Source organism: Cibotium barometz, chromosome 34, assembly GCF_041138505.1.
Source record: "Cibotium barometz isolate CiBa-2024 chromosome 34, ASM4113850v1, whole genome shotgun sequence".
Taxonomy (NCBI): Eukaryota; Viridiplantae; Streptophyta; class Polypodiopsida; order Cyatheales; family Cibotiaceae; genus Cibotium; species Cibotium barometz.
The window spans coordinates 13,592,686-13,619,527 of NC_141079.1; the positions used below are offsets into that span (position 1 = coordinate 13,592,686).

The window sequence follows — 26,842 nt, forward strand, 5'->3', positions numbered from 1 at the left end:
AGTCCCATCAGGGGAGAATTTTAGGAGCCATACGGCCCTAGCAATCGACGACACTAGCTATGGTGAGGACGCTAGCTTATGACTCGAAACAAAGCAAAGTCACTCTTTGCATGGACAATGAGCCTTTGGCATAGAACCCTACCAGCCCTTACTAGTTCATGATACTCTACTCATAGGAATAGAGGAGATGCACCCAAGAGAACCCTTCTTGGGGTTAGACCCCAACGCGTTAGGACCTGGGGTAGGAGTGAAAACCCCCCCAAGAGGGGAATCTTTTCTTCCTAGAACCACAACTAACAATGCCACTTTTACAACTACCACATCGGATATCCTAGCCCCATAAATGTCCAACATAACCCCGCGAAGTCATAGGGCAAGAACCCCAAGATTATTATGGTCAGGAGATGTAAGAGCCTCATGTTTCACCTCCACGCGCTTTGGCACAAAATGTCAGAGACCCTAAAGGTAATGGGAACTACTAGTGCATTTGGCTTTAAGAAAATGCATCACGGAGCAGGAGGTTCCAGTGTAGGGCCAATCTTAGGGGGACCCTACTACCCACCATATGACCCTAACATTCAGGGATACCTTCCTCGAAGACCTTGTCGCAAGAGTTATGTAGCACATAACCCGACAATGGAGAGTTGGGTTACGAAGCGATAACACAAGCCAACCATATCTTTACCCAAGACGTGGGTAGGGTCTGATGTTCAATTTTCATGCTAATCCATTAGGAGAAATATGGACTCTCCATTTTTTCCCTTAAGGAGTGAATAAAAAAAGCTTGGCCTAGCCAATGAGAGAGTTGGGATTATAGATCCATGTAACATGGATCTTTTTGTCATATCTTTGCCCAAATCTCTTAAGACAATAAAATAATAGAGCCCATATCTTTAAAAAATAGAGAAATGTCAGATTTCATGTCATAAACTATTCTTTCATGTCAAATGTACCTTGTGGTTAGGACATGGAAATTTGAAAACCGAATTTCATTTTTTATGTTTAACTTTTTACTTTCCCTCCTTTTGTATTTCACTACCTTTTCATTTTTCCCATTTTTTTGGCGGAATTCAATTTCGCCATATCTTCTACAACTCTGGTTCTTTCTTCACGAAAACTTACAGGTATGTTATTCTCCACCATTGCTCTCTCCTCCTAAAATTTCATCTCATTTGGACAAAATGTCAGTGAGTTATGCCCATTTTCTCACATGAACTTTCTCTTCTCTGTGTAGATAGCCATCTTGATGTGAAGTGGCATCAAATTCTTGTGAGTAATTATCATATATTTAGGGTTTGTCTATGTTTTATCTTTATGTGAGTAATCATCATAGGTTTAGGATTTGTTTATGTTTTGTCTTGATGTGTTGCTATTTATTTTCATAGGAGCAAGGTTGTAAGCAACAAGGTTGTGTAAATCAAAGCAATAAGTTTTTGTTTATTTCTTATTGTTTTAATCTTTATTTGTTGCTTACAATCTTCTTTGCACAGTAATGATTTGAAGTGGATAAAATACCACAGTAATGATCATAGGTTTAAGATTTATTTATGTTTTGTCTTGATGTGTTACTGTTTATTTTCACAGGAGCAACAAGGTTGTGAGGAGTAAGTTACTGTTTATTTCTTATTGTTTTAATCTTTATTTATTGATTACAATCTTCTCTACACAGTAATCATTTCAAGTGGCATGAAATACAATAGTAATGATTATAGGTTTAGGATTTGTCTATGTTGTGTCTTGTGTGAGTAATGATCATAGGTTTAGGGTTTGCTAATGTTTTGTCTTGATGTGTTTATGTTTATTTTCATAGGAGCAACAAGGTTGTGTAAATCAAAGCAACAAGGTTGTGTAAAGCAAAGCAGTAAGTTGCTATTTATTTCTTGTTATTTTAATCTTTATTTGTTGCTTATAATCTAACATATATATTTATTAATCATGCAGTCTAGATTTATTAATGTAGATGTCTTCAAGGAGGAGGAATATCTGTAATATTCACACGGTGGAGCTGTTTAACAAGAGAGATGATGAAAGTAACTGGATCCCTAATCAGTACAATAAGTTAAATTGGATTTTAATGCAACCAGATACTCGTGGCAATTTCAAGGTCAAGCTCAAAGATGTCACAAATCCCAACAAGAAATGGAAAGGTAGAATCATAGAGTTCACGAGATGCACAAATGGTATTAGTACAATAACAGAGGCTTTCATTCAACATGTTTAGATGTATAAAGAGATTCGAGTGCATCATGATAACTTCAGTGAAAGACATAAGCCTAACAGTAAGTTTATATCTTTGTGCTTTGTGTTCTTGTGCTTTGAGTCCATGGTTATTAGATAGAGTTTTAATACAAGCATGTTTGTTGCGGCTTGCAGCTTTATATCCATCCACTCTGCATAAATGGCAGAATGTAGAATGTTTTAGTGGAAAGCTAAATGTTTTACATGCAAAGATAGGTGCCTTGATCTATGACAACAAGAGTGCAAGCGAATTGGCATCTCAGAATGTTTACTCTTATGATTCAATGTATGATGTGGAGAGACATAGTTTGGAGTATATTCCACTACCACTGTTGTTTAGCCACAGGAATGGTATAATCCTAGCTTAGACATGTTAGAAGCATGTAGGGTAAAGATAACATTTGGTTTGTTTGCACATTTGTTTGGATCTTGTGAAGCAGTAGTTAAGAAAACTAAGATTACTTATCAATGCAAGTGCCCATCTGAGGATTAGATGACTCAGTTACTGGGTGAGTCATGGCATCTTAAGAGAACTCACCACAATGATATCATTGAGTGTAGAATTACTGTGTCAGATGTTACCTTCTTTAGGTAAGATTGCACTTCTGTTGATTGTTGATGGTTTTTGTACTTCATTGCAAGACACTGATTGTTGATTGTTGATTTTATTTTTTTATGTTGGTTGTTGTTTGTTTTTTATGTGGCAGGTACTTCATTGCAAGACAAACTTTGTGCATTCGCTTCAAGTATAGGAGGTGGCGACTTCTACGAGGGGAGTGGCTCATCTTGGACCAAGACATGCGAGATGGCATGCATTCAACACTCATTTATGTGGTTATTCTTTGGGAGGGTCATGACCCTTTTAACATTAATGTAGAGAGTCAATGGCCCCTTAGTTTTCTCAGGCAGGAAATCCAACTTATGTCCAATAATCCCCCTTGTAATTTCTATTTTAAGGTGGATGGTAGAAAGGTTGGGAGTCAAAGTGAACATTGTAAAACATGTAAGCAGTGTGTTGCTCCACACATCCTTGATATTGTGGATTCAATATAATTCTTATTCTTCCAAGTGAATATAAGAAGTTGTTTCTCTAAAAGTGTTGTAAATTTACTTTTTCTTCATTTTCATAAAGTGTTGTGGTTTTTTAAGTCTACTGTGTTTCAAACCCTTTAATATGTAAGAAAATAATGACAAGTATGAGTAAGTACAAACGTAAATATAAATATAAGTATATATTAAAGTGAAAATAATAATATAATTAATTATACTAGAAATATAAATATATTTTTATGATTTGTAATATTTTAATGAAGTGTCATTAATTTTTAAGTCTATAGATATAAGTTTTAAAAAAATATAACTTTAAGTATATATTTAAGTGCAAATAATAATATAAGTAACTATGTAAATAATATAATATTATAATAATAATAATAATATAATATAACATGAAATAGAAGTATGATTTATTATTTATTATATTTTAATGAAGTGTCCTTTATTTACTAGAGTATAAACATAAGGTATAAAATTAAATATAAGCTTGTAGATATTTGTAAGTAATATAATAAACACAAGTATAAATTTATTATAAATTTAAGTGTAAGTATAAATATGAGTATAAGTTATAGATCAAACTCATTTATACTATCTATTCTCTAGCTCTTCCTTTGTGTGCTAGCACTCCCCACTACCCATCATGGCCACCTCCCCTACTTTCGCCACGTGGATTAGCAGCACTCGCTATATGCTCACCTTGGGGACAGATCTACCCTAGGTTTTGCAAGAGTTTAGACCTCGAGGATGTCATCTACACCTTAGGCCCAAACTCCACCTTGCTAGTTACATTTTGTGATGCAATCGACGACTTCACCTACTCTATCCCAAATTCCACCTTGAGTTGGATTCCTTTGGAGTTCCTCTTCAACATGAAGAGTGGATCCAACCACAAGAAGGCACTGAACATAGCTCTAGCTCATGTCGCACGATTTTTGCACTATCGTTATCCCAACCTTCTATGAAGAGCACATCCCACTCAATCTCATTGAGCGGGATATTGCTTTTGCTATTTACATCTTGAACTCTGATGTTCAAGAGCCAGAGGATGATGACATCCAGGATCTCCCTCTAGTGAAATACATAGACACAGAGCTAGAGGAGACTACTCTAGACCCTGTCGTTGAGGCCGCAGAGAGCTCTTGCATGGCACTTGCATCCATCCAACCTGATGAAACCCAAAGTCACGACCCACCACTAGCTTCATTAAGTGCCATCACCATCGAAGGGGTGGAGTACCTTCTCATGCAGGATGTGTTGGAGCTCTTGGACTTGAGGGAGAAGGAACTAAAGTATCATGGAACACCTCCTAGATAAAATATCAACCCCATCAAAGGTTTGTAGGGCCCTTGTCCGAAGGCTCGCATGTATAGAACTGCTATTAAAAAAAGAAGGCCTCTACACGCGAGCCTTCGGACAAGGGCCCTATAGGCCTTTGATAGGGCTGATATTTTATCTAAGACATGTAAACTATATGATCTATGCACATAATAAATTTCAACCCATTCTGATCACTACACACCATGCATCAATTTTTTCTAAGAAAAAAATATTATTGTATATAAAATAGCACTTGCACATGCACATGGACTTGCTTGCACATGCACATGCACATGCATGCATGCTCATGGACTTGCTTGCACATGGACATGCATGCTCATGATGTAAGCCACATGATCTATGCATAGAACAAATTTCAGCCCATTATGATCTATGCACACCATGCGTCAAAATTTCTTGAAAATTTAAAGAATATACACCAACACATGCACAAATAAAAAAGCACCTACACAAGCACATGCACTTGCAATTTTTTTCCACAAAAATATAAGAATATACATTGACATTAGAAATTAAGAAAACTTAAAATATTCAAATCAATGGTGGGTAAGTCTAGTACACAACATTGGAAACAAGGAAACTTAAAATATCCAAATTTGGTACATATCGCATAAAGTACAACTAGTTGAGTAGAACTGAAGGAAAACATGAAAACACAAAACAATAAACGAGCATTTACATAGCTCTTCAAACCATGTCATGGTTAAGGTCGAATGCATCACTATTGTTTTACGAATCCTACAAACAAGAGTGAGATCCGAGGGCTTGAGTGTGATGCGCTGGGCATGGATGGCTAACAGCTGACCATCATGCATGAGATCCACCAAGTAACTTTCAACCGCCTCTTGAAGAGCAAGCAACGCTTGGGCTGACCATTGCTCCACATTATATGCTTGATCTCTTGAAAAGTACTTGTAGTGATTTTTCCTTTTTGTAGATCTTGCAGTATTTCTTGCACCAACCTCGAGAAATGCGCCTTGGGTATAATCAACTCATGACTCTTCTGGAAGCTCCTAATTTCACGAAGAGCGACGGTGCCTGGTCTCCATCTTCTCTTCTTTTACGTAGGTGGGAGCAGCTTTCTTAGCTGGAGCAGTGGGAGCAGCTTTCTTAGCTGGAGCAGCGGGAGGAGCTTGACCTTCATCATTGTCGATGTCTGTATGTTCATTAGATCTGGATGAATGAACCGGTGTCTTGGAAGGCATCTTGTTTGCTGTTTGCTTAGTACGTGCCATACTCACAAGCTAGAAGAAATGGAGAGAAATGAAAAGAAATGAAAGAAGTGTCTTTATTTATAAATGGAACTTACGATAAGTTATTGACACTTACTTTTAAAAATATCAACACTATCAAAAAGTTATCCATGTTGACTTTAGTAAACACTTATTTTGAGAAAGTTATCCATGTTGACTTTAGCAAACACCTATTTCTTTAAAACATTGGATTGCTCCAATACTCTCATAAACATAAAATGTTATTTCATAATTATAATTCTATCGATATTTCCATTTGTTACTGAGACTATCTCTTGGGTTGTCAACCATTATGCATGATGTTCTTTGGCCATGCTATTTTCATATCTTGCTTTCCTCACTTCATATATTGCCCTCTGCGACGACAGCTTCTGTATCATTGGATTTAGACTTTATTAATTTATCCTCATATATTCTCTATTCTCCTATACTACCATTGGAGTAACTACCTCATATGATTGGAATCATTGATTCCACCTCCATGTGCCATTGCTTTTTGGAATCCGCATCGAGCTTGCCAATGAGATCGCTTCATGCCTTGTGTGGACCATATCGCCAAACTTCCTTGTTCAGAAAAGTATGGACCATGAGCCTCAAGTATGTGTTGCATTCAAAAACACAGGATCCACAATTAAACTCAAAATATTACATTCACAATTTAATTATAAAAATGAAATGGAGACCACTCTGACCATATAGTGTGTAATGCGATATGAAGTCCATGCCTCTGTCATTGAGTTATGAAAGTTTACAACCGCCTCTTTAAATGCATTGGCATCATCAGAATTGAATGTCATCTTTTGTAAAAGTGGTGCCAATTTATCAAGTGCAATCCACACATTTGACTTTGCTATCCGTCTCCGTCCCCCATTGCTTCGATTAGGGACAGCCATGTGTAGTTTTTTCCATGCTTCGTACTTCTCTGGTTATTTTGCAAGCAACTTACCATCTTCATCTCGTGGTGGAGATAAGAATTTCCTAGCCTTCGCTCCCCTAAAACACGGTTTGCATGGCAAATTTTCATTCTTTCCTAACTTTTTCTCGTCCTTTTTTATTTCTACTTGGCCCCGGTGGCAATCCAACATCAGATAAGACTTGTTCTACCTTCTTGCATGTTCCATCAGCATCTAAAGCAGGCTACATCTTATAGGCAAAACACACGTACTCAAACACCAACTTCTCTATTATCCTTACTATGCAATGCAAGGTGCAAAAGTGGACCCTTGTTAAGGGTATTTCTAAAATAGGATCCCACTTACGATCTAATGGCACCAACATTCCATTCCTTTGAACACACTGGTAACGTGTTGGAGCACCACGTTGTTCTGTCCTTGCAATCCATTTTTTCTTCCCATCCTTGCCTTTCTTTCTAGATTGCATGCAATATAAGCAAGGGAACTCAGCCATGCTGAATTTGAAACACCAAATATACATTTCAAAGTTTTCAAATCGCTAACAAGATGTCATTCTACCTTGTATTCACCAAATCCATCAACATGCAAAACTTCCCCGTCGTACAATATCCGGTATCTCTGTTAAGTTAAAAAAATCTTAAGTACTTCATGGTCCTCCTTTGGTACCTCAAATACAACAAGCCACCATATTTCATTCTCCGATTGCACACTAAAATATTTTGGATGTTTTGAATTAATGCTAGGATCCACCGCCCTATTCATTACTGTCAAGCTAATACGTTCAAGCTTTTGGCCCTTAATAACGACTTCACTCTCATCAAGCTTCAAAACAAATTGAAGCTTACCTCGGCTTACCTCTGCACTTTACCATTGCTGCTTGTAGTTTGCATACATTCAATACAAAGTTATTGTCTACATGAAATTTGAAGGGCACTTCCTTTGATCTAGACTTAAGCATCTGTGTATGTTCCAAATGCATTGGCTCACCAATTGTGTCTAAGACTTTTGCATTAAGATCTTTTCGTGCCTCCTTTACATGGAACGATTTAGGGATGAGCACCACCTTTCTCGTGTTAAGAACAGCCTTAAACCCTGCATCCAATTGCTTATAAATCATAGCATAGGATTCGGAGCTAATCCCTACCTCGTCACATATGCCTTGAGCATCTGCTGTGAAGGTATTGCTTACCTCCTTCAAACGTACTCTTGCAACATCTTCACCAATGGTTTTGAATTTGGGGTTTTCCAATGCATACTTCACCATACCTTTGCTTAAGACCTTTGCAATTGAATCATTAACCTCTTCACTTGGGTTGAAAAAGATATTCTTCATGTTTGCACATTGTGCATAGACCCGCCGATTATATTGCCCACTCCCTCTGGTCAACTCATGAAGTGGTTTGAGCAACCTCACACGCTCACGTGCTTGTTTGGTTTTCATTGAGGGTCCAGCAACAACAGTCTTTGCAAGCATTGCTGCCATCTTTTTGTTGTCCTTCTTCAAACTCTGCATTTTACAATGTAGTTCTACATTGTCTACCTCATAACATGCACCGCATTTTCCATAACATGCATCGCATCTTGCATACTTTGATACTCTCTCTCCTTTTCACTTAGTGATTTTGTGAGCTCCTTAATCCTTGCATCCATGCCCATCATGGTGCACTGAACAGATGTGGAAACACTATGAGCTTACATTGCTAGCCTCCTAGTGTATCCCAATAACCCTGCATTACCTTCACACACATACTTAATGAAAGATGTAAGCCCACAAAATTGTGGAGGTCTTTGGGTAATTGGATCGGGTGGATAAATACGCTCATCAACCCAAAGATCGACATGTTTTTTTCCTGCATTTCTGTCTTGTTGCATTATCTCTGGTTGCTTTTTACTTGTTGTCGTTCTCTTGTCTAGCGGTGCATACTCAACCTCCAATTGGAAGTGAATATCTCTCTTCTTGTCCGGCCTACATCCTAAAATTAGCATTTGGACAAAACACAGCTGTTAACCAAAAATTAGCTCTGGACAAAATACAACTATTAACAAAAAAGTAGTTTTTATACATTTGTACAACTCAAAAATTTAATAAAAAATAACATTATTGAACACAACTTTAACAAGATATAACTTCAATATAATATAGAACTAAATCATAACTTGTAATCAAAATAACACACTTGTTTCATCCAAATAACATAGAAATAACATTATTGAACATAACATATAGACTTCAATATATCCTAAAACTAAATCATAACTATTAATCAACAATTATATTTTACACACTTGTTTCACTCAAAAAATTACTAATAAACAATCCAAATAAGATAAAAATAGCATCCTTAAACTTAACTATTATCTTCTATTTTACGCATGACTAAATCACATGTAGAACAATAAGATGGTCAAAATAGAAAAGAAAACAAAATAACTCAGACAATATTAAACCATAACAAAACAACATAACAGATAACAAGATGGACATACCTCCATTTCTCTCTTGTTCTTTGATTCTTTTATTCTCTTGTTTCCAAAACTAAATCAATACTATTAATCAACAATTATATTTCACACTTGTTGCACTCAAAAAATCAGTAAAATGAGCAATCCAAATAGCACAAAAATAACATCATTAAACTTAACTATTATCTTCTATTTCACACATGACTAAATCGCATTTAGAACAATAAGATGGTCAAAATAGAAAAGAAAACATAATAACTCAGACAAAATTAAACCATAACAAAACAACATAGCATATAACAAGATGGACATACCTCCATTGCTCTCTTGTTCTTTGATTCTTTTACAGAGCTTAATGAACAGAAAGATGATTAAAAAGGAAGATGAATATGTGGTTCCAACTAATTGGCACCAAATAATCAGCATACCCTTCAATTTCTCTGTTTACAGAAGAGAAGAAACCGCATGATTGAGAAGATCTAAACTCATTAATGTGGTTTAGGAGGAAAAGAAAGCTTTTGACCATAGCTACTAAAGAAAACAAACACAAATTTGAATTTTCTCTGTACAAAGGAGGGAAAGTGAAAAACCATAGCTACTAAAGAAAACAAACACAAATTTGAATTTTCTCTGTACAAAGGAGGGAAAGTGAAAAACCTAAAGCAATATCTCATCTCAAAGCAAATTAAAATCGCCCTAAACTGAAAACCCTACTTTTCTTATTCTAAAAAATCTAGAGAAGTCTCTAAATGAAGAAAAATTTCATAAACCCCTGTATACTTAATGAAAAATGACGAAAATTAATAGTCACACTCTTAGAGCATAGAGGTAGATGTGGGTAAAAAGAAATTTAAAAATGTGATGTCTACATCAAGTTATTCTGTTTTTTAACTTCTCCCATTTTGAAATACGTAAATGCAATCTATTTAGAAGAATTTAGAAGCTAAAAAGTCATGTGGGTATTTAAAAGTGTCACATCTTAGATGCTTCATGTTTTTAGATCAAATAGAATATTGTTATTTCAAATTTGAGAATTTTGAGGATAGGTGGTCCTAACTTTGGACATGGAACAGTACTACAATAAAATAATAGGTGAATCTCATTTAAAAACAATATAAAGAGATGTCCTTGATTCTACAAGAGCTAATATTATAACATTATTTAGAATCTTTTTCTAGAGAGAGAGAAGTGAGAGAAACCCCTTAAGGGATGGAGAGTCCATATTTCTCCTAATGATACAGGCTCGAGATATCCACATCTCGAACCAAAACAAGGAGGGGTCTTGTGTGTACATTGTATAGAGTCAGAAACCACATGACATGACTCATTACTATAAGAACTAGCATGGGATGCCCACATTTAAGACCAAAACAAGGAGGGGTCTAGTGTGCACATTGTAATAGAGTCAAAACCCATGGCATCACTCATTGTTATAAGAACCAGCCCCCAAGGCAACAACCACTAGCCTTACCTATATGGTGTAGGAACCTGGACAACCCCTGAGGCAATAGTCACTAGCCTTACTTATATGGTGTAGGAACCTCCACATGACAGGACAACCCTTGGCCTTGCTAGCTATGTCGACTAGGCCTATGATTGCTAATGCTCCTCACCTAGGGCAACATGTACCTTGTGTTGGTTAGAGCTTGTTAAGAGCAATTCAGAGGGGAGCATCATGCAAGCTACCAACAAGAACACACCCTCTTCTATGCATCAACATTACATTGCTCAAAAGGAGACTAGGAAAGTACCCCTCTCTCTCCGTAATAATCAAAGGAACCTCTTCAGGAGGAAAACTTGTAGATTAGCTCGAACCCATCAAACATGAGTCTAGGTGGTGTAGCTTCCAACACCAAGCACAATGGGAATCGACATGAGAGACTCCCACTCTTTATGAGGAAAATTTAGAGCCTACCTCAAACCCATCAAACATGAGTCTAGGTGTTGTTGCCTCCAACGCAAGATGAAATGGGGAATGACATGAGAGATTTCGATTCATAAGGTCCAATGCATATCCTATACATAAGTCCACACTCCCATAAAAAAACAAACATGAATCTAGCCAGACATGAGTCGTGAGCTGTAAGCTTAGACATGTGAGTTGTGCATGTGGACAAATGAGCTGTGAGAGTCTAAAGGTATGAGTACGCAAACATGAGCTTGGAGATGTGAGTCTGAAGGCATGAGCATGTAGACATGAGCCTAGAGACGTGAGTCTAGAGGTAGGTATACCTAATATTGTATCATGCAATTAAAATATCTTTGAAAACTTTTAAGAACACACCTACCATGGCCTATTGAGACTTTCATGTCATACAATATGTACCAACTAGAATTTCCAAGGAACGTTCTTGTCCTTTGTAATTATTGGAGTGTTAAAAAAAGTATAATTATTACCCACCAACCCTGTCATAGGCCTATTTCATAAACAAACATGCCTAGGTACATACGCCTATTTCTTAAAAAATAAAATTTGTGAGAGCCTATTTCATACAAATAAGGTGTGAGCCTATAGACTCTTCAGCCTACATCCCATAGGCGTGAGTCCGCCAAGCATAACATAAGTCTAGCTTACCACCACAAGCATGAGTCCACTAGGTGTGGCATATTCCTCTCCATTCTCGGATGAGGAAAAGGGAACACGAGGAAGAGTAAAAAGCTAATGAATGCGACTACCTCAAACTCGATCGTGTAATCTCGTATTTTCTCTCCTACCTCTTGCTTGAGGTTATAGATATGTGCAATGGGGCTCCATCTTGCTCCACTAGGTGAGAATCTCACAATGAAGGTGTGTCTCAAGACCTCATAATTGGCCTTTTCAAGTGGGTTTATTGCCCTAAACTATTGGCTTGCTTTGCCTCAAGGCAAACAAAGTCTAAATGAATAGATCTTGGTGGGACCTTTCCATTGCTTTGAAACTTGGTCAAACTTTTCTAGGTATTGTGGTCATCATTCTTGAGATATGGATTGGATTTATTTTATCTAACCACAAGGAAGAGTAAAGAGCCAATGAATGGGACTACTTCAAACCCAATGGATCCAAAAGAACAATCGTATAATGTGTCCTCAATTTTCGCAAGCATTTAGCCTCAAAGCCACATGCTAGCAAGTGTAGTGGAAACTATACATCCCAACCCCATGGGGCAAGAAATTCTAAACCGTGATACAAAGGGTTTCTTGCAACCTTTCCTTTATGTTCCACAACCATGTGAATATGCAGAAGACATACTTAGGATAGTGTTCAAATGAGAAGAGGGTTGCCACACACATACCACCTAGAGGCTCATGTGGTTAGATAAAACAAATCCAGTCCATATCTCAAGAATGATGACCAAATTTGATAGAATGGAGATCCCATTCAATACCTAGAAATTTTTTGACAAAGTTTCAAAGCAATGGAAAGCTCCCATCAAGATCTACTCATTTAGACTTTGCCTTGAGGCAAAGCAAGCCAATGGTTTAGGACAATAAACCCACTTAAAAAGGCCAATTATGAGGTCTTGAGACACACCTTCATTGGGAAAGCCTCACCTAGTGGAGCAAGATCGAGCACCATTGCACATATCTATAATCTCAAGCAAGAGATAGGAGAGACAATATGAAATATGCAGTCTCTACTAAATGAATTATCGCTCATTGATCAATTAATGATCGATCTCAAGAGCAAGAGGCTTCGCGACCATCTCGAAGGTCCACTTTTGTCTCTACTTTAAATACCAATACATCGACAAACCTCGAAGAGAGCGAGATCATATAACCCCCTACCAAAAAGTCCGAACAAGTCTCCTTCCTCGACCAAGCCCTTCAATGTTGGTGTGTCCAATATAAAAGTCAGCTTCAAAGCAATCGATGGTCATGGATTGGGAATTGTTTATCACGATAATATTTGTTATAGATGGTGCAAGGGACGGGTGGCCTAATGAGGTCCATGTCTCCTAAGACATGTTGTGGGTAGCCTCGGTGTCAACTAAGACAAAACATGAAGCTATGTGGTTTTTTTAATGGAACTCCAGCTCAAGACAAGCGAGTTCCACCTCTAGTTTTTTTTCAAATGCGATGAGCATAAACAAGATGTGATTTTCAACACCCTCGTCCAATTGTGCAAACCTTCTCCCAAGATTCTTTGAAAGAGTGTCCATGGCCGCCAAAACAGGAATCCAATCCTCGGAGTCGACAGACTCTCGAAGGAGCTCATTCTCTATCCTCATCTTATCTTGTTATTACAAGCTCTACATATATCAATTGATATGTTCCGAGCGGTTACATCAAACTAAGGCAGACCATGCAACTAGGTGGCCTTTTTTAGGGAACTCTAGCTCAAGGCAAGCAAGAACAAGGATGTGATTTTGGCACCACCTAATCATGCAAACCTTGTCCCAAGCTTTTACGGAAGACTTTCCATGGTCGCCAAAACGTGAATCCAATCCTTGGAGTCAACGGACTCTAGGAGAGGCTGATATTCTTGGTTCCCATCTTCACCATCCAACACCTTGTTATTACAAGCTCTATAGCTATCAATTGGCATGGTCCGAGCAGTTATGCAAACTCATCATCAACGCCTCGACATCTGGGACGAGTCTTGTATTTTCAAGGACTAGTTACCTTTGCATATATGAATGTGATTGGTTTTCCAATCATAAACCAACCTTACGTCTCTCTTGTAAGCCCTTCCAAGGATCATGGTGTATGACCCTCTTCTACGAAAATCCATCACCACGAATGTGGCGTGAAAGCTTAGCCTAAAGGTCTTCATCTTTGTATCCTAAAGGATGCCCAACAGTTTAACTGCATTCCCCATCGACAAGCTTGATCACAAGGCGTGTGCTTATACTCAACTGTCACCTTTCTCAACTTGTCCTCATTGACTTGCATAGGTACCATCTCAACTGTCACCTTCCTCAATGACACACTAGCCCAACTCAAACAAAAACTGGAAACCTCAAAATCGCAAAAGCCTTGTAGACCCTTCCGCTTGCTCTATATGCTAAAAAGAGTTGGGTGTGAAAATTCACAAAAACCTTGTGCTACTTTACCAAATGTAAGTTTTTGTGTGGTAGAGATACACAAATGTTCCATTTGAAAACCCATGACATTTTTAAAACTTTGGCTTTTCTCACTTAGAGCTATTTTAAAAGTAACTTCACAATCATCCACGTCATTTTCAATGTAATGGTTTTCTGGCATGTGAGCATATTTTGTATACCAGAATACATAAGCCCTTCTTTGTCATCACGGTGCAACTACTTCACATATGATAACAAGCTCAAGCAAATTGACATTCATTAAGTCCTTCAAATTTCTAGCATCTCCTTCCCACTTGTGCACTGTGATGAAGGGAGCTTTGATGGCCAAACAAGAACCATATTGATGGAGGCTGTATGCAAAGAGGAGTCGAAGGTGCATAACCATTGAACGCAAATTAGTGATCAATGGCGTTTTCTTAAGTTTTGAGAATTTCTTTTGCAGGCTTTGATTCTCTTTCAAGAATATTCGCCTATATATAAGGAACCGCAGTAGTGTGTGTGAGATCACCCACCAGGGTTGAGTCCAAAATGACTTCGTTGACAAAAGAGACTGATGGATGCCATAGTAAAATACTTTTCAAGCCCACATAGGTTGATCATAAAAATTAAAGGATGGGAAACACGTCTGTCTTGAGAAAAATTGTCCCTCGCACATATAGCTGTTAGGCTTGATTAAGCTGTATAAGGGGAATGACAAGTGTTCGATTACATTACAAACATGCAATTTCAAACGGTTAAGAGCTCCACAGGTTAAAAAACCATACACTTCCCAACACAAAGACATGAAAATATTTAATGTGAGAAACATAATGTTAGTCTTCATCCTCTGATTTCTCGGAATCCTCTTGCTCATGCTTCGAGATAATCTTTTCAAGAAATGCTTTTCTTACTCTATCAGCAACGACATCCTTGGAAGTATCTGCATCATCTCCGAAACCTGAGAGCACGGGGCCTAACTGACACAAGGTGAAAGCCACATCTGCATTACAAAGATAGATACTTAGTACTGAAGTTACACATCTGCCAGATAGTAAAAGGCACACTGTTTTTCATTAAACCAGCAAGAACTCTTAAATAATCAAACCGTTGTTCTATGGGTAAGCATGCTCATAACCCAACCATAGCACTCTCGGAAGCACCCCCGAGCCTGAGGCTAGACCAACACCCAACCATGCCATTCACCTAAACTATGGGAACATAGGTCACGCTTTCCTAAGAATTCTCCTGTGGGGAACCCAGATTATGAGCTCATAACTCAGTTATATATACGGTAGATTATAATAGAAGCACGCCTGTTAATTATTAGGTCCTTTCACTCTTGTCCACACCCAAGGGGGCTCATAAGTCACTTCTCACCTTGAAGGTAGGCATTGGATTTACATCCCTGATAGAGCCATGAAAGGGACCACAGATAACTAGGCCGGAAGCCCTCAATTCATGGTGATAATGTGATATGGCTTGTCAATGGCTGGGCAATGAACTTGATCTTGAACTACGAGGCATTTCATGCAGTTCCGACAGACCTCAGTTCAAAGCTTAGTGCCAAGGAAATAGCTTTGTCAAGTGTAACAGAGTCGTAAGCTTTTGCTTAACACATAGTGATGAGCATTTACACAAGCATAATTGACTTGAGATTAGGGCCTTGATATATGCAGAAATGCTAAGCTGTATGTGTAGCTGCTGATCTAGTTGGCAAAGATTGCCAACGACTTTCCGTTCTTCTACCCAAGGGCTTTGGTATTTTGCTTCATGCTTCTTGAGATTCTATGCAGAGGGAACCCTTGCTAGATAGGTTTGAAGAATTAGTTTTCAAGTGTAGTTGATCTTCCCATCCTCTTCAGGACGCGTCAACTTTAACCGCAGCCATGTCATAATGTGGCCTCTGTGCGCGCCCGCGTGTGTGTGTGTGTGTGTGTGTGTGTGAGAGAGAGAGAGAGAGAGAGAGAGAGAGAGAGAGAGATCCCACTATCTAAAATCCTTCTCCTTTAATGGTACCTCAAGGTAAGTCAGATATCATCGCGCCTGTTATATATGCAAAGATGAAATAGCTTCAAATACCTTCAGGTGTGCAGCGTCGTCCTCCAAAGTTATGCAAACCTACCAATGTCGCTTTAACATTGGTCTGATTGTAGACCAGAACGGTGGGCAGGTTCCGATCAGGATAGTTTGGGATACACTCTGTCGAGATAATCTTCACAAACTTGGTTCCTGTATACTTTTTTGCCAGCTCTTCAAAGCACCGGCCCAACAACTCACACTCTGGAATCCTGTCAAACACTTGCTTAAATCAATTAATTAAGACAGCTAAACATGCAGGAGAATCGACCCTGACAAGGAATGCTTTTAGACAAAGTACCATACCCGTTTTTAAACAGATGTACCACAACCCAAACATCTGGAGGAGCATTAGACACTTCACGGACAAAATCTGACCCTACAATGTGCAGCAATGATCCAAAACGTGGTTTGCTACCAAGATCCTTCAGTTCTGCTAGGCGCTTCTTTCTACAACAAAGATGGTCACCCTTAATCATAATTTTGTAGTCTACTTCTCTAACAAAAAACAACGAAATTTTGAAAGGTATTGAACAAGATTGTACTTGACATATACACCTTATACCTCTTATATCTTTTTTTGAAACCTTGGGCAAGACTTAATAGGTGTACACTAGTGTGCATTGTGCAATGAAGAAGAACTTAGTCACATTTTAGTACTAAGAAAAAAGACTGTGTACCTGCTTCCAAGCTTTGTACTACCCCTTTGTCAATCTGCTTTGGCACTGATTATCATTAAGTTTTTTATTTCTTCTCTTCATTTTTTATTATTGTGTGAAGGACAGCCACAGAACGACTATCTCCCTCCCTGTCAAGTAAGCCTTGCAGAAGCCAAGACAACTAAGAACACGTACAGGGTAGCATGGGAGAGTTAGGATAAGCAGACCTTTGTGAGCCCTCTCACAATCGATTGAGTGACTACACACGTTGGGTAGATGTAGGTGCACGCCCACGATGGGTTGCCGCTGCTTGGGAATGATAAAGTAGGGAACCAAAAAGCAACTGACAGAGTTGGACACAACTGGAAATACCGGATGCTTGCATTAGCGCAAATCAATAGCAAATCAGCATAGGGTAGAAGAACAGGTTTGGGGCAGTTTTAGATCAGTTTTCAGCAGCCTAAGCATGTGCAAACCAGTTTCACCAAGGGGGCTAAGGTTGAGCACCTTTGTAGTCCAATATAAACATGTCAAGTGACTTTTATCACACTTTTTTAAGGCTTGCAAAGGGCTAGCCTACGTGTGTTAGTCAGAGGGGATTTTACCTATATATAAAAGAAGGCCCCTAGTCCCCTCATTCCTCCTCATCATCATCAGCCCTCGGCTCTCTCTTGTGCAAAAAGCATCCCACATGTGAATTGTGAGCAGCCCCAAAGATTGGGTCTGGAACAGAAAGTGGGGGACAGATTCGGACAGAAATGACAGACGGAACCGGACAGAGATGGATCAAAGTAGCCAGAAGGAGCCAACCAGTGACTAGACTAGCAGAGTGGGTTCGTAACTCCGAAGGGGGGAGGTTCTGAGTTCAAATCCCCCCTAGCCCCGATTGGCATCCGAGCTGCTTTGCATCCACAAATGTACCGTCTTCATGCCGCCTCAAGGCAGGCTCCCAAGTTGTTACTACAAAAGGATCTACTCATGGGGGGATGGGAACTTTGAAGGGTTCCCGGTTTGGTTGACGTAATGTACTTGAAGCTAATCCTCAAATTAGTGGGCCTAATCTAGCAAGTTTAGGGAACCCTAGGATTAGGAGTGTTGGAAGCAAGGCCTTATCTCTATGGTTGTTATTGTCAGTGTGTACTTGATGTGTGTGTGAATGGTTGCTAAGCCGTGTTGTGTGTGTACTTGGTCAACATAGTGTGTAAGTGTTTTCTGAGTGTGAACCACCTCTTAGAGGGGTATCAAATAATATCTAGATATTTGTGTGATTTGACATATAGATGTCAAGAAGAGAACCTGGTACTTATAGATGTACATGTAGTTCATTGAAAATCAATCACGCACCTATCACATCATTGAGTCGTGTTCAACTCTCTCTCTTGAGCATTGTGTTCGCTCTATAACTCTCTCTCTCCCTGTCTATTATTCCATAGCCATGGCTGCCTACCTCCATAGTTGGTTCTTCCATTTCATGCAGCACTGAACCTTTCAAATGGTATCACAGCCATCTCTCCCATCATCAGCATGTTTACGCTTAGCTGTTCATAACTAGCCCACAACCAAGCTGCCATCACCCCGCTATCATCAACGATCAGAGCATACGCATCCTATCCTTGCTGGCCACCATCGTTGCAGCAACCACCTATGTTTGCTGGCTGGCCACCATCAACTCCCTCTATGATGCGCCCGCTACTCCCACCTGTAGCTGCCTTATGGCACCCTATCAACACTTGCTTCACCTTATGTTACACATAGCTGACCACAACAGCTGCCTAGACGTGTCCTTGCTACCCCGCACTGCGTAGACTCAACACCATCACAACAGAGATGCCGCAATGAAAAGGGGAGTGCAGAGGAGAAAGCAGGAGCACACGAGAAAAAGCCGCCAAGAAAGCCCACGAAAACACACCCGCAAAAAAACGAAAAACAGCATTTTACTATCAAAGTGCTTCAGCACAACAGGAAAATGTTTTTAAAAAATCTATTTGGGGTTTTTTCATTTTTTTCTGCAAATCTTGCTCAACCACAGCATTAAACCCTATTTTTTCATCATTTTTCAAAATTGAGGACAAAATCAAGCATTGGAGTGTTGCTACAACCTCCTATAGCATCAATTTTTGAAAACCCTAAACCCTAAATTTTCTAGAGGGATGAGATGAAAAATCAGATTTATGTAATGATTCAACCTCTGAGCCACCAAATGAGTATCAAGGTGGGGGGATGATAAATGTGCTACTACAAAGCACAAATGTGTGTTCCCAGTGTGTGTCAAAGGTCGCTAAGCTTACGCGGTAAGGTGGCCGGTTTGGAGGCGAACTCCCAAGAATGAGGTCGATCTGATTATGTTCTGGCCTCTCTGGTGGTAGTTCATCTACTAAAGAATCTACAAAACAATCTTCATACCTCTTTAAGAAATCATTCCTCTCCATATCCAAACTAGGGAGAGACTCTATATGCTCATACTCTATATTTTTAGAGTCTTTTACAAAAAGCAAGTACGAGGAAACGTAAGATTTTATTGCTTTGGAAACTTGTACATGGGATATCATGGGAATAGAGTTTCCTTCAACACCCACATCAAAAGATACATTCTTGCCTTTGAAAGGGAACCTAAACTTGCTTTGGTCCCAATCAATGGCTAGATCAACTCTCCTATGCCAAGGCATACCAAGTAAAACATCACAATGGCTTAGATTTTCCATAACAAAATGCTCATGATCTACATACTCCCCTTATCTCAATCCTAAGTTTCCCGAGGATTGGGGTGATCTGAGATTGCATCTCTTCGAAGGCAACACCTGACGTTTCCGGAGTACCAAACCTCTCCTTAGGCAGTAACTAGTTTGAGAGCTTTAATGATTTCAGGATGCATATAATGGTGAGTAGCACCAATATCAAAGTGGATAAGAACAAGCTAATTGGAAACCTTGTCCCAAGCCATAAACAGCTTCCTCTTCTCAGAAGGAGTATCATCCGATTGCACAAGTTCTTCACGGAGAGCATTCACTTGAGGTGATTTTTGCAGTTGATTCTCCTCCTTTGGCTTACTCGAGCACTGTCCAACCATATATCCTTTTTCTCCTTAGTTGAAGCATTTTCCTTTCTTAGTATACTCTGCCAGTAGCTGTTGATACATCAGATTGCTTTTGGATGGCATAGATGGTTTACAACCATCCTTCGGCTTCTACTCTTGTTGTTCTGACTTCTTTTGGCCAAACACCTTGGCCTTCTTCTTTTGGAACTCTTCTTTGTAAGACTTCACAATTGTCCAAGGCATATGCAATCCTTCCGCTTCTATGGCTGTATCTTGAACTGCTTCCAAGGTGTCCGGTTTTGTCATCTTGACCGCCCGTCGAAGCGTTGGATGTAAGCCATGGATAAACTTTCTCATCTCCATATTTGAGGGAATTTCATTGAGAGATGTGAATTTGAGAGAGGTTGCAGTAAACTTATTTGATATAAGTTTCAACATTCTCCCCTTGCTTTTGCTTCAATTCATCCCATTCCTGTTGCACATCAACTTTGAAGGATGAAGGTAAAAACTTCTTATTGAACATCTACTTGAAGTCTTTCCATGGCTTTGGTTCTTTCTCTTCATGGACAATCTTGAGCCACCAATTCAATGCAGCATCCTTCAAGTGCATTCTCACCATCCTGCTCTTGGACTTTTCTGAATAATCTTCACTACCAAAAGCAACATCGAATTGCCTAATGAAAGAAACAGCTTTTTGAGAATCTCTCTTACCATAACAAGCATCAAGCTTAACACTCTTTTCTCCGGGCTTGAACTCCCGCTTGGTAGCTTCTTGTGAAGTTACTTCATGAACCGCTACTCCTTTCGCCATAACAGCCTCAGGCGAATCAGCCATCATGAACATTTGTGGTTCTTTGGCTTTCTCCTTGTCCTTACGGGGATTTTCAAGACAAGATGAGGTAGCTTGGGTGTGGTAGGACTTCAAGGTTACAGCTTGACTACCTCCTCTAATGATGGTGTGTGAAGTAAATTTCATGGTCTTTGACTTTTCTAAAGTTAGAAACTCCTTTCATGTTGAGGTAGGCTTTCATTGCAACAATACCATCAATCACAGCAACCTTCTCAATAAGAAAGTCTTCAAAGACTTTAGCTTCAGCTCTTCTCTCCATCAAAGCTTGAATCTCTGGATCTGCTTCGAGCTCTTTGTACCTCTGAATCTTCTCATACTTTGAAAAAGACAACATCAAAAAACATTGAGAACCTCCAAATTGTTGATGAATACTCCTCTCCTTCTCCTAACATGGTGAATGTAATCTGTGGGCTAGCCAAAAATTCTGTCACCCCAGGCAAGTTCTCACAAGAGAAGACTTAGCTTTAATACCATGTGACGCAGAGACACGTGAAAGTGACAAATTGATGAAATACTTGTAGCAAAACCACTTAATCAACAATGACAAATAATGCAAGAAAGTACGATACAATCAAACCACAGGCACAAAGTGCCTAAAACTTTACAATAGATGAGAAGTGTGTTCCCAAATGAAGAGGGGGTGCTTCAATTTATAGGTTTGAGGCTTCAATGCTCTAGAATGGAAAGAGTAAGCTCCAAATGACAAGTGGCTACCTCAATTGACAAGTATTAAGCTAAATTACAAGTGCAAGGTGAAATGACAAGTGTAGGGACACTTGTCTCATTCTAGATGCCACATGAAGAGGGAGTGCTCCAATTTATAGGTTTGAGGCTTCAATGCTCTAGAATGCAAAGAGTAAACTCCAAATAACAAGTGGCTACCTTAATTGACAAGTGTTAAGCTAAATTGATGCGAAATGACAAGTGTAGGGACACTTGTCTCATTCTAGATGCCACATGTCTTAATTTAAGAGGTGATTCTTCCATAACCTTCTATGCTAAAAATATCTCAACTCGTAAAGAATTTAACAAGGGTGCTTTAGTAACTCTTGATCCTTGCGAAAATCCGGAGGTTTTGACACAAACAGAATTTCTGCCAAAAATAGCTACTCTCCTAGATTCTAGGAGTTGCATGCTTTAGGTCCAAGAAGGCTACGTCGTAAAGATTCACCTATTCATGGTTTGCTCAAACGATTTTAGCATCTGGTTTCGCCTTGGAAACCACTCATCACTCATCTCGGCATTCTGATCAATTTGACCACCCAAGTGCTAAACCAGACAGCTGGGCATCTAGTCTATGACCACCCGATTGAAAACTTTGGGCATTCTGGCCAATGGCCACTTGTAAATAAAAATAGGCATTCTAGCTTAATTAGCTACTCAAAAGATATACAAATCACAATTCATGCTCCATGAGCTATCTGGTAATTACCAACTCACATATGGAACAATTTTAAGTAAGACAATGATCAATTCGAAAAACAAAGGAGGAGACTGGTTACATGTCATTAGTGTGTGTGTGTGTGTGTGTGTGTGTGTGTGTGTGTTGACATGTGTCCTATGTATGTCAAAAGATAAGGCTACTCTAAAGCCTTAAAAAAGCATTGTACTTGGTGAACTTCAAAACATCTATTCAACCATCATTAAGTCTGTCACGTGCATGCCCGTGACATGGCTAATCCTGTGCAGGAACTATCGTAATCCTTGACTAATCATCAATTCAGTCATTCATCAATGTAGGAGCATTATCATCAATAGAATAAGCATCATCAGTAGAATAAGCCTCAGCATCAATAGTATTACCATCATCATCAGCCTCAGCATCAATAGTATTACCATCATCATCAGCTTCAACATAACCATCAGCTACAACACACACATCATTAGCAGCCATGTAAGAAGGTATGGGGCTTGTCGGCTACCAGCCCATGGTCTGTTGGCTAGCAGCAAAGGCTCCATACAAGAGTCCGTTTATAACCAACAGGTGTGGACACGACAAAAAGTACAAAATGCAACATTTATGATATTGTGTGTCCAACGAAAGTGGTCGACTACAGCCTCAAGAACATACATAGTTATCAGGTACGAAACAAAGGTACGAAAAAACAGTACCAGTACAAGACTTTTAAATTTTGAAAAATAAGTTCGATTGAGGTACAATCCACTTTAAAAAACACTTGAAAATAGATATTTCTACACTTTTGGCCAGGCAAAGTCTAGAGAAGTTGTCATAAACTAGATTCTAGAAAGAAGTTGAAACATTAGTACAAGGAGACATGAATGGTGAACATAGGGACATTGCCCTCGTCCATTTCCATGACCCGGGGTTTCTCGCCCGTGGTGGTATATAAGGCAAAAGCCTCATGCTTTTCCTTTCCTGTGGAGTCCAAACCTCATTGCCAAAGAGAGAGGAAGAGAGAGCCTACGTAGTAGGCCTTAAGGAGCTTGAGAGAGAGATGGGGCCCAAGCGACGAGAGAGAGAGAGAGAGAGAGAGAGAGAGAGCCTAGGTAGTAGATATAGAGAGCTTGAGAGAGGGGAGAGAGAGAGAGAGAGAGAGAGAGAGAGAGAGCTTAGGTAGTAGGCCCTAGAGAGCTTGAGAGAGAGAGGAAACGGGCCCAAGCAGGCTGCCTTGGGGACCTAAGCAAAGGGTGGGTGGGTACAGGGACCCGGATACAACAACCAAGAGAAAACAGCAATACAAGGAGCCAGCATACAACAACCAAGAGAAAGCCAAAAAAACAGGAACGAATGCCAAAAAAAAAACGACAAAAACGTCTTTTCCAATCATACCATACCGACCACGTACGAAACGCAACGACAAAACTGTCATGGAAAAAAAAAACGTTCCGAACCTCGTTTCGTATGCCCGTCCCGTTTCATATATGGTGCACCGAGCGAGATAGAGGAAAGCACTCCCCTCACACCCTTGAACAAGGACTAGTAGAGGGTCAAGACCCCCCAAATCCATGCAGCCAAGAAGCCCATCCACACCATGGTGCCCTCCAAGAAGGCACAATCAACTTGTTCATAGGCCTTCTTGAAGTCGAAGAAGAACCACAAGATTCCCCCGTTGAATGTATGCTGAGACAATCTCCTCCCAAAAGCTGAAGGTGTATGTAGGATGCTCCTAACCTTGATAAAACCTGTTATGTATGAGGTCAGTAAGGTGAGGTTGGAGCTAGCAACCCATTCCCTTGGCAAGGATTATGTATGCAATACCAAGGAGGGTGATGGGGCGACGGAGATACCCCCCTTTTTGGGGATCAAGTGAATGACGCCCTTGGCAAGCCTCTCTCAAAGAACACCTCATCGCACGATCTTATTGAAGGCCTCCCATGGGCCAACCTACATGAGCTCCCAATGAAGTTGGAAAGCGGAGATAGGTCCTTCCTCGCCCCAACACTTCCGGCGACACAGAGTCTAAATAGCCCCCTTGAGCTCACCTACAAAGAAAAGCTAGTCCAATGATCTCTATACGTCACACGACACTATGGCTCTCCTTTGTTGCCAAACCCTCTAACAAGCCCGTTCCAATAGTACTGAGGGTGGATTGGCCAAAAGAAATTGGCAATAAAAGTTGATAGCCATAGCATGGACCCGCAAGGAGTTCGATGCCACCACTCCATCAAGACAACAAAAGACGAAATGCTGGAGTTAATAGGGCTACATCGGATGCCGTAGATGGAGCAAGCTTTCCATTATTTCCCTGCTCCTCTTGTTGCCCCTTGGTTAGGTTGCTCTTATAGGTAGTTTGATTCATTCGCATAAAATTTCTAGAGTTTCCAGAGACTGATATTCACAGTTTCCAGATCATTGTGAGACCCAAGGACCTCCGAAAGACATATCATTCCTTAAAACACATGAAAACTTGAAAAACTCTAAAAAAAACATTAAAAAAGTATAAACATCAAAAAACCAAGAAAAATCATAAAAAGATTCCCATCAAGTGATTCTGGCATTGGTCTAAGTGCTTATGTATTTATTTACGTTCAAGCCAAATCCTTGCGACTTCATACTCGAACCCAACATTTGAGCATGAAACATTATCGTACTACGAGCCAACACATTGGCTTCCAATCCTTGTCTCCACCTCTTTTTTAGAGAAGCTTGATATGAGACTTAAGGTGGTCTCCACCTTTTTTTGGAAAAGCTTGATATGAGACTTAAGGTTGTCTCCACATTACTCGCCTTACGTCCAAGAAAATCCTAATGTGTTCCATCGATTGCTTCCCATGCTTGCCTGCAATCCTAGTCTCTCGGCTCTAAGTTCCCATTGAGCTTAGAACCTACTCTTTTGCATCCCCATGTTAATTCATTGTTTACTTGTCCTCTTGTACTAAAGGATGTGTTTACTTTGAGATGATTAGATCACATGTATATATGTGCACTTGTAACTACAATGTAATTTGACCCCTCCTTATGGCACTGATCTTCATCTAATATAACCAAAAAATACCAAAATCTTATTTGTGTGCGTGTGCGTGTGGGGGGGGGGGGGGGGGGTGGGGGTGTGGGGGGAGAGGGAGAGGGAGAGGGTAGGTGGTTCCAACCAGTTCTCCACCATAGTTCTATATAATGTCTTTGTATGCATGCACTCAAGTGTGCCTAAATAATATCATATCTTGTTTTCCCACACTATCTTCAACTGATCCCAACCTGATCTCCACAATAACTCTTTAATAAGCATGCATGTATGCACTACATGTACATGTAAGCACGTGCACATGCTTGCATCCTTGTGCATGAGCCTTTTCTCTTCTAGCTAGCGAGACGACTTCACAAGTTACATCACATCTTCATCTGATCCCAACCAGATCTCCACCATAACTCTTTGTTATGTATGCATGTACAATGTTGCAACTTTATCCGTACGTATATGTATGTTTCTGTATGTGTAGGCATATGGGCATGCATGCGTCTCTGTGCAATCTCTTCATCTGATCCCAATAAGATCTCCACCATAACTCTTTAGTATGTAAGTGTAGTATCCATATACGTATGTAGTATGTATGCAATACTAGCCAGATCTCCACCGTAACCCTATGCGTGTGTGTGTGTGTGTGTGTGTGTGTGTGTGTGTGGAAGAGAGAGAGGTAAAGAGAAAGAGATCTAACCTGTATTCTTCGAGAAACCGATCATCGTCGAGGGTAATGTCATCTTCTAGCTCCAGCAGCTCGTCCTCTGTCTTATCATCGATCCACGTTTTGTCTTTCTGCGCGTTTTCGTCAGAGGAAGGGGTCCAAGCGGGGGGTTTAAATGGCTCGGCCTTGGGCGGCAGGTTGCCGTGCTTGCGTTGTATGTCGTCCCACTCAGTGGTCGTGCCTTCCACATCCTTGTACACAAAATGGTAGTCGCCCATCTTCCCTTTGCTTTTATCCCCTGTCACCAAACCCTAGCTCTAAACGCTTGCGAGGCCCTAGCCCTAATCGCCTGCTAAACCCTGACGCGAAGCAGAATTGGGCGAGCCGCTAACAGTTGCTGGGCACCCTTCTCTGCCTGGCCATATGTCCCCAGTGTGAATGAATTCCTAGAAAAATGAGAGTTCACCCTTGGGCAGCACCTTAACCAACTCACCCCTCTAAAATGGGTTTGTCAATGGGGGTGTCACCCAGCCACCCAATTGTTAACCCATTATAGGGTTAACAAGAGCTATTGCCATTATCTTATATCAAGAAGTCAAAGTAAATACACCAAAAAGTCATACATTCAACAAGATATGAAGCAATAGTATCCAAATCTATAACTTGGACGGATGCCCGTAATGGTCCGATGAAATACTTATGGTAATTTTCACTTCAAGAGCGTATCATAGTAAGTTAGGATGAAGTCTCAAGTGATGTACTTCATGGATATATTATGAGAGTAATCATTGTAATAGTATTAGGCCTCTTATGAGCCTAAAGTACTCGGTCGGCCACAATTTAAGTGAGTGTGAACACTTATGGCCATATATA

At 39.9% G+C, this 26,842-nt stretch overlaps 1 protein-coding gene across 1 annotated transcript; it reads right to left on the reverse strand.

The window, feature by feature from the left end:
- Positions 1–14,860: 14,860 nt before the first annotated feature.
- LOC147618719 (Thioredoxin superfamily protein) lies at positions 14,861–26,392 on the reverse strand. The gene is made up of 4 exons (XM_086773753.1): positions 26,003–26,392; positions 16,651–16,794; positions 16,348–16,556; positions 14,861–15,268 (listed from the first exon to the last, which is right to left on the reverse strand). The coding sequence occupies exons 1-4, from the start codon at positions 26,245–26,247 to the stop codon at positions 15,102–15,104; spliced, it is 765 nt and encodes a 254-aa protein (XP_086629879.1). The 5' UTR covers positions 26,248–26,392; the 3' UTR covers positions 14,861–15,101.
- Between the last annotated feature and the right edge of the window lie 450 nt (positions 26,393–26,842).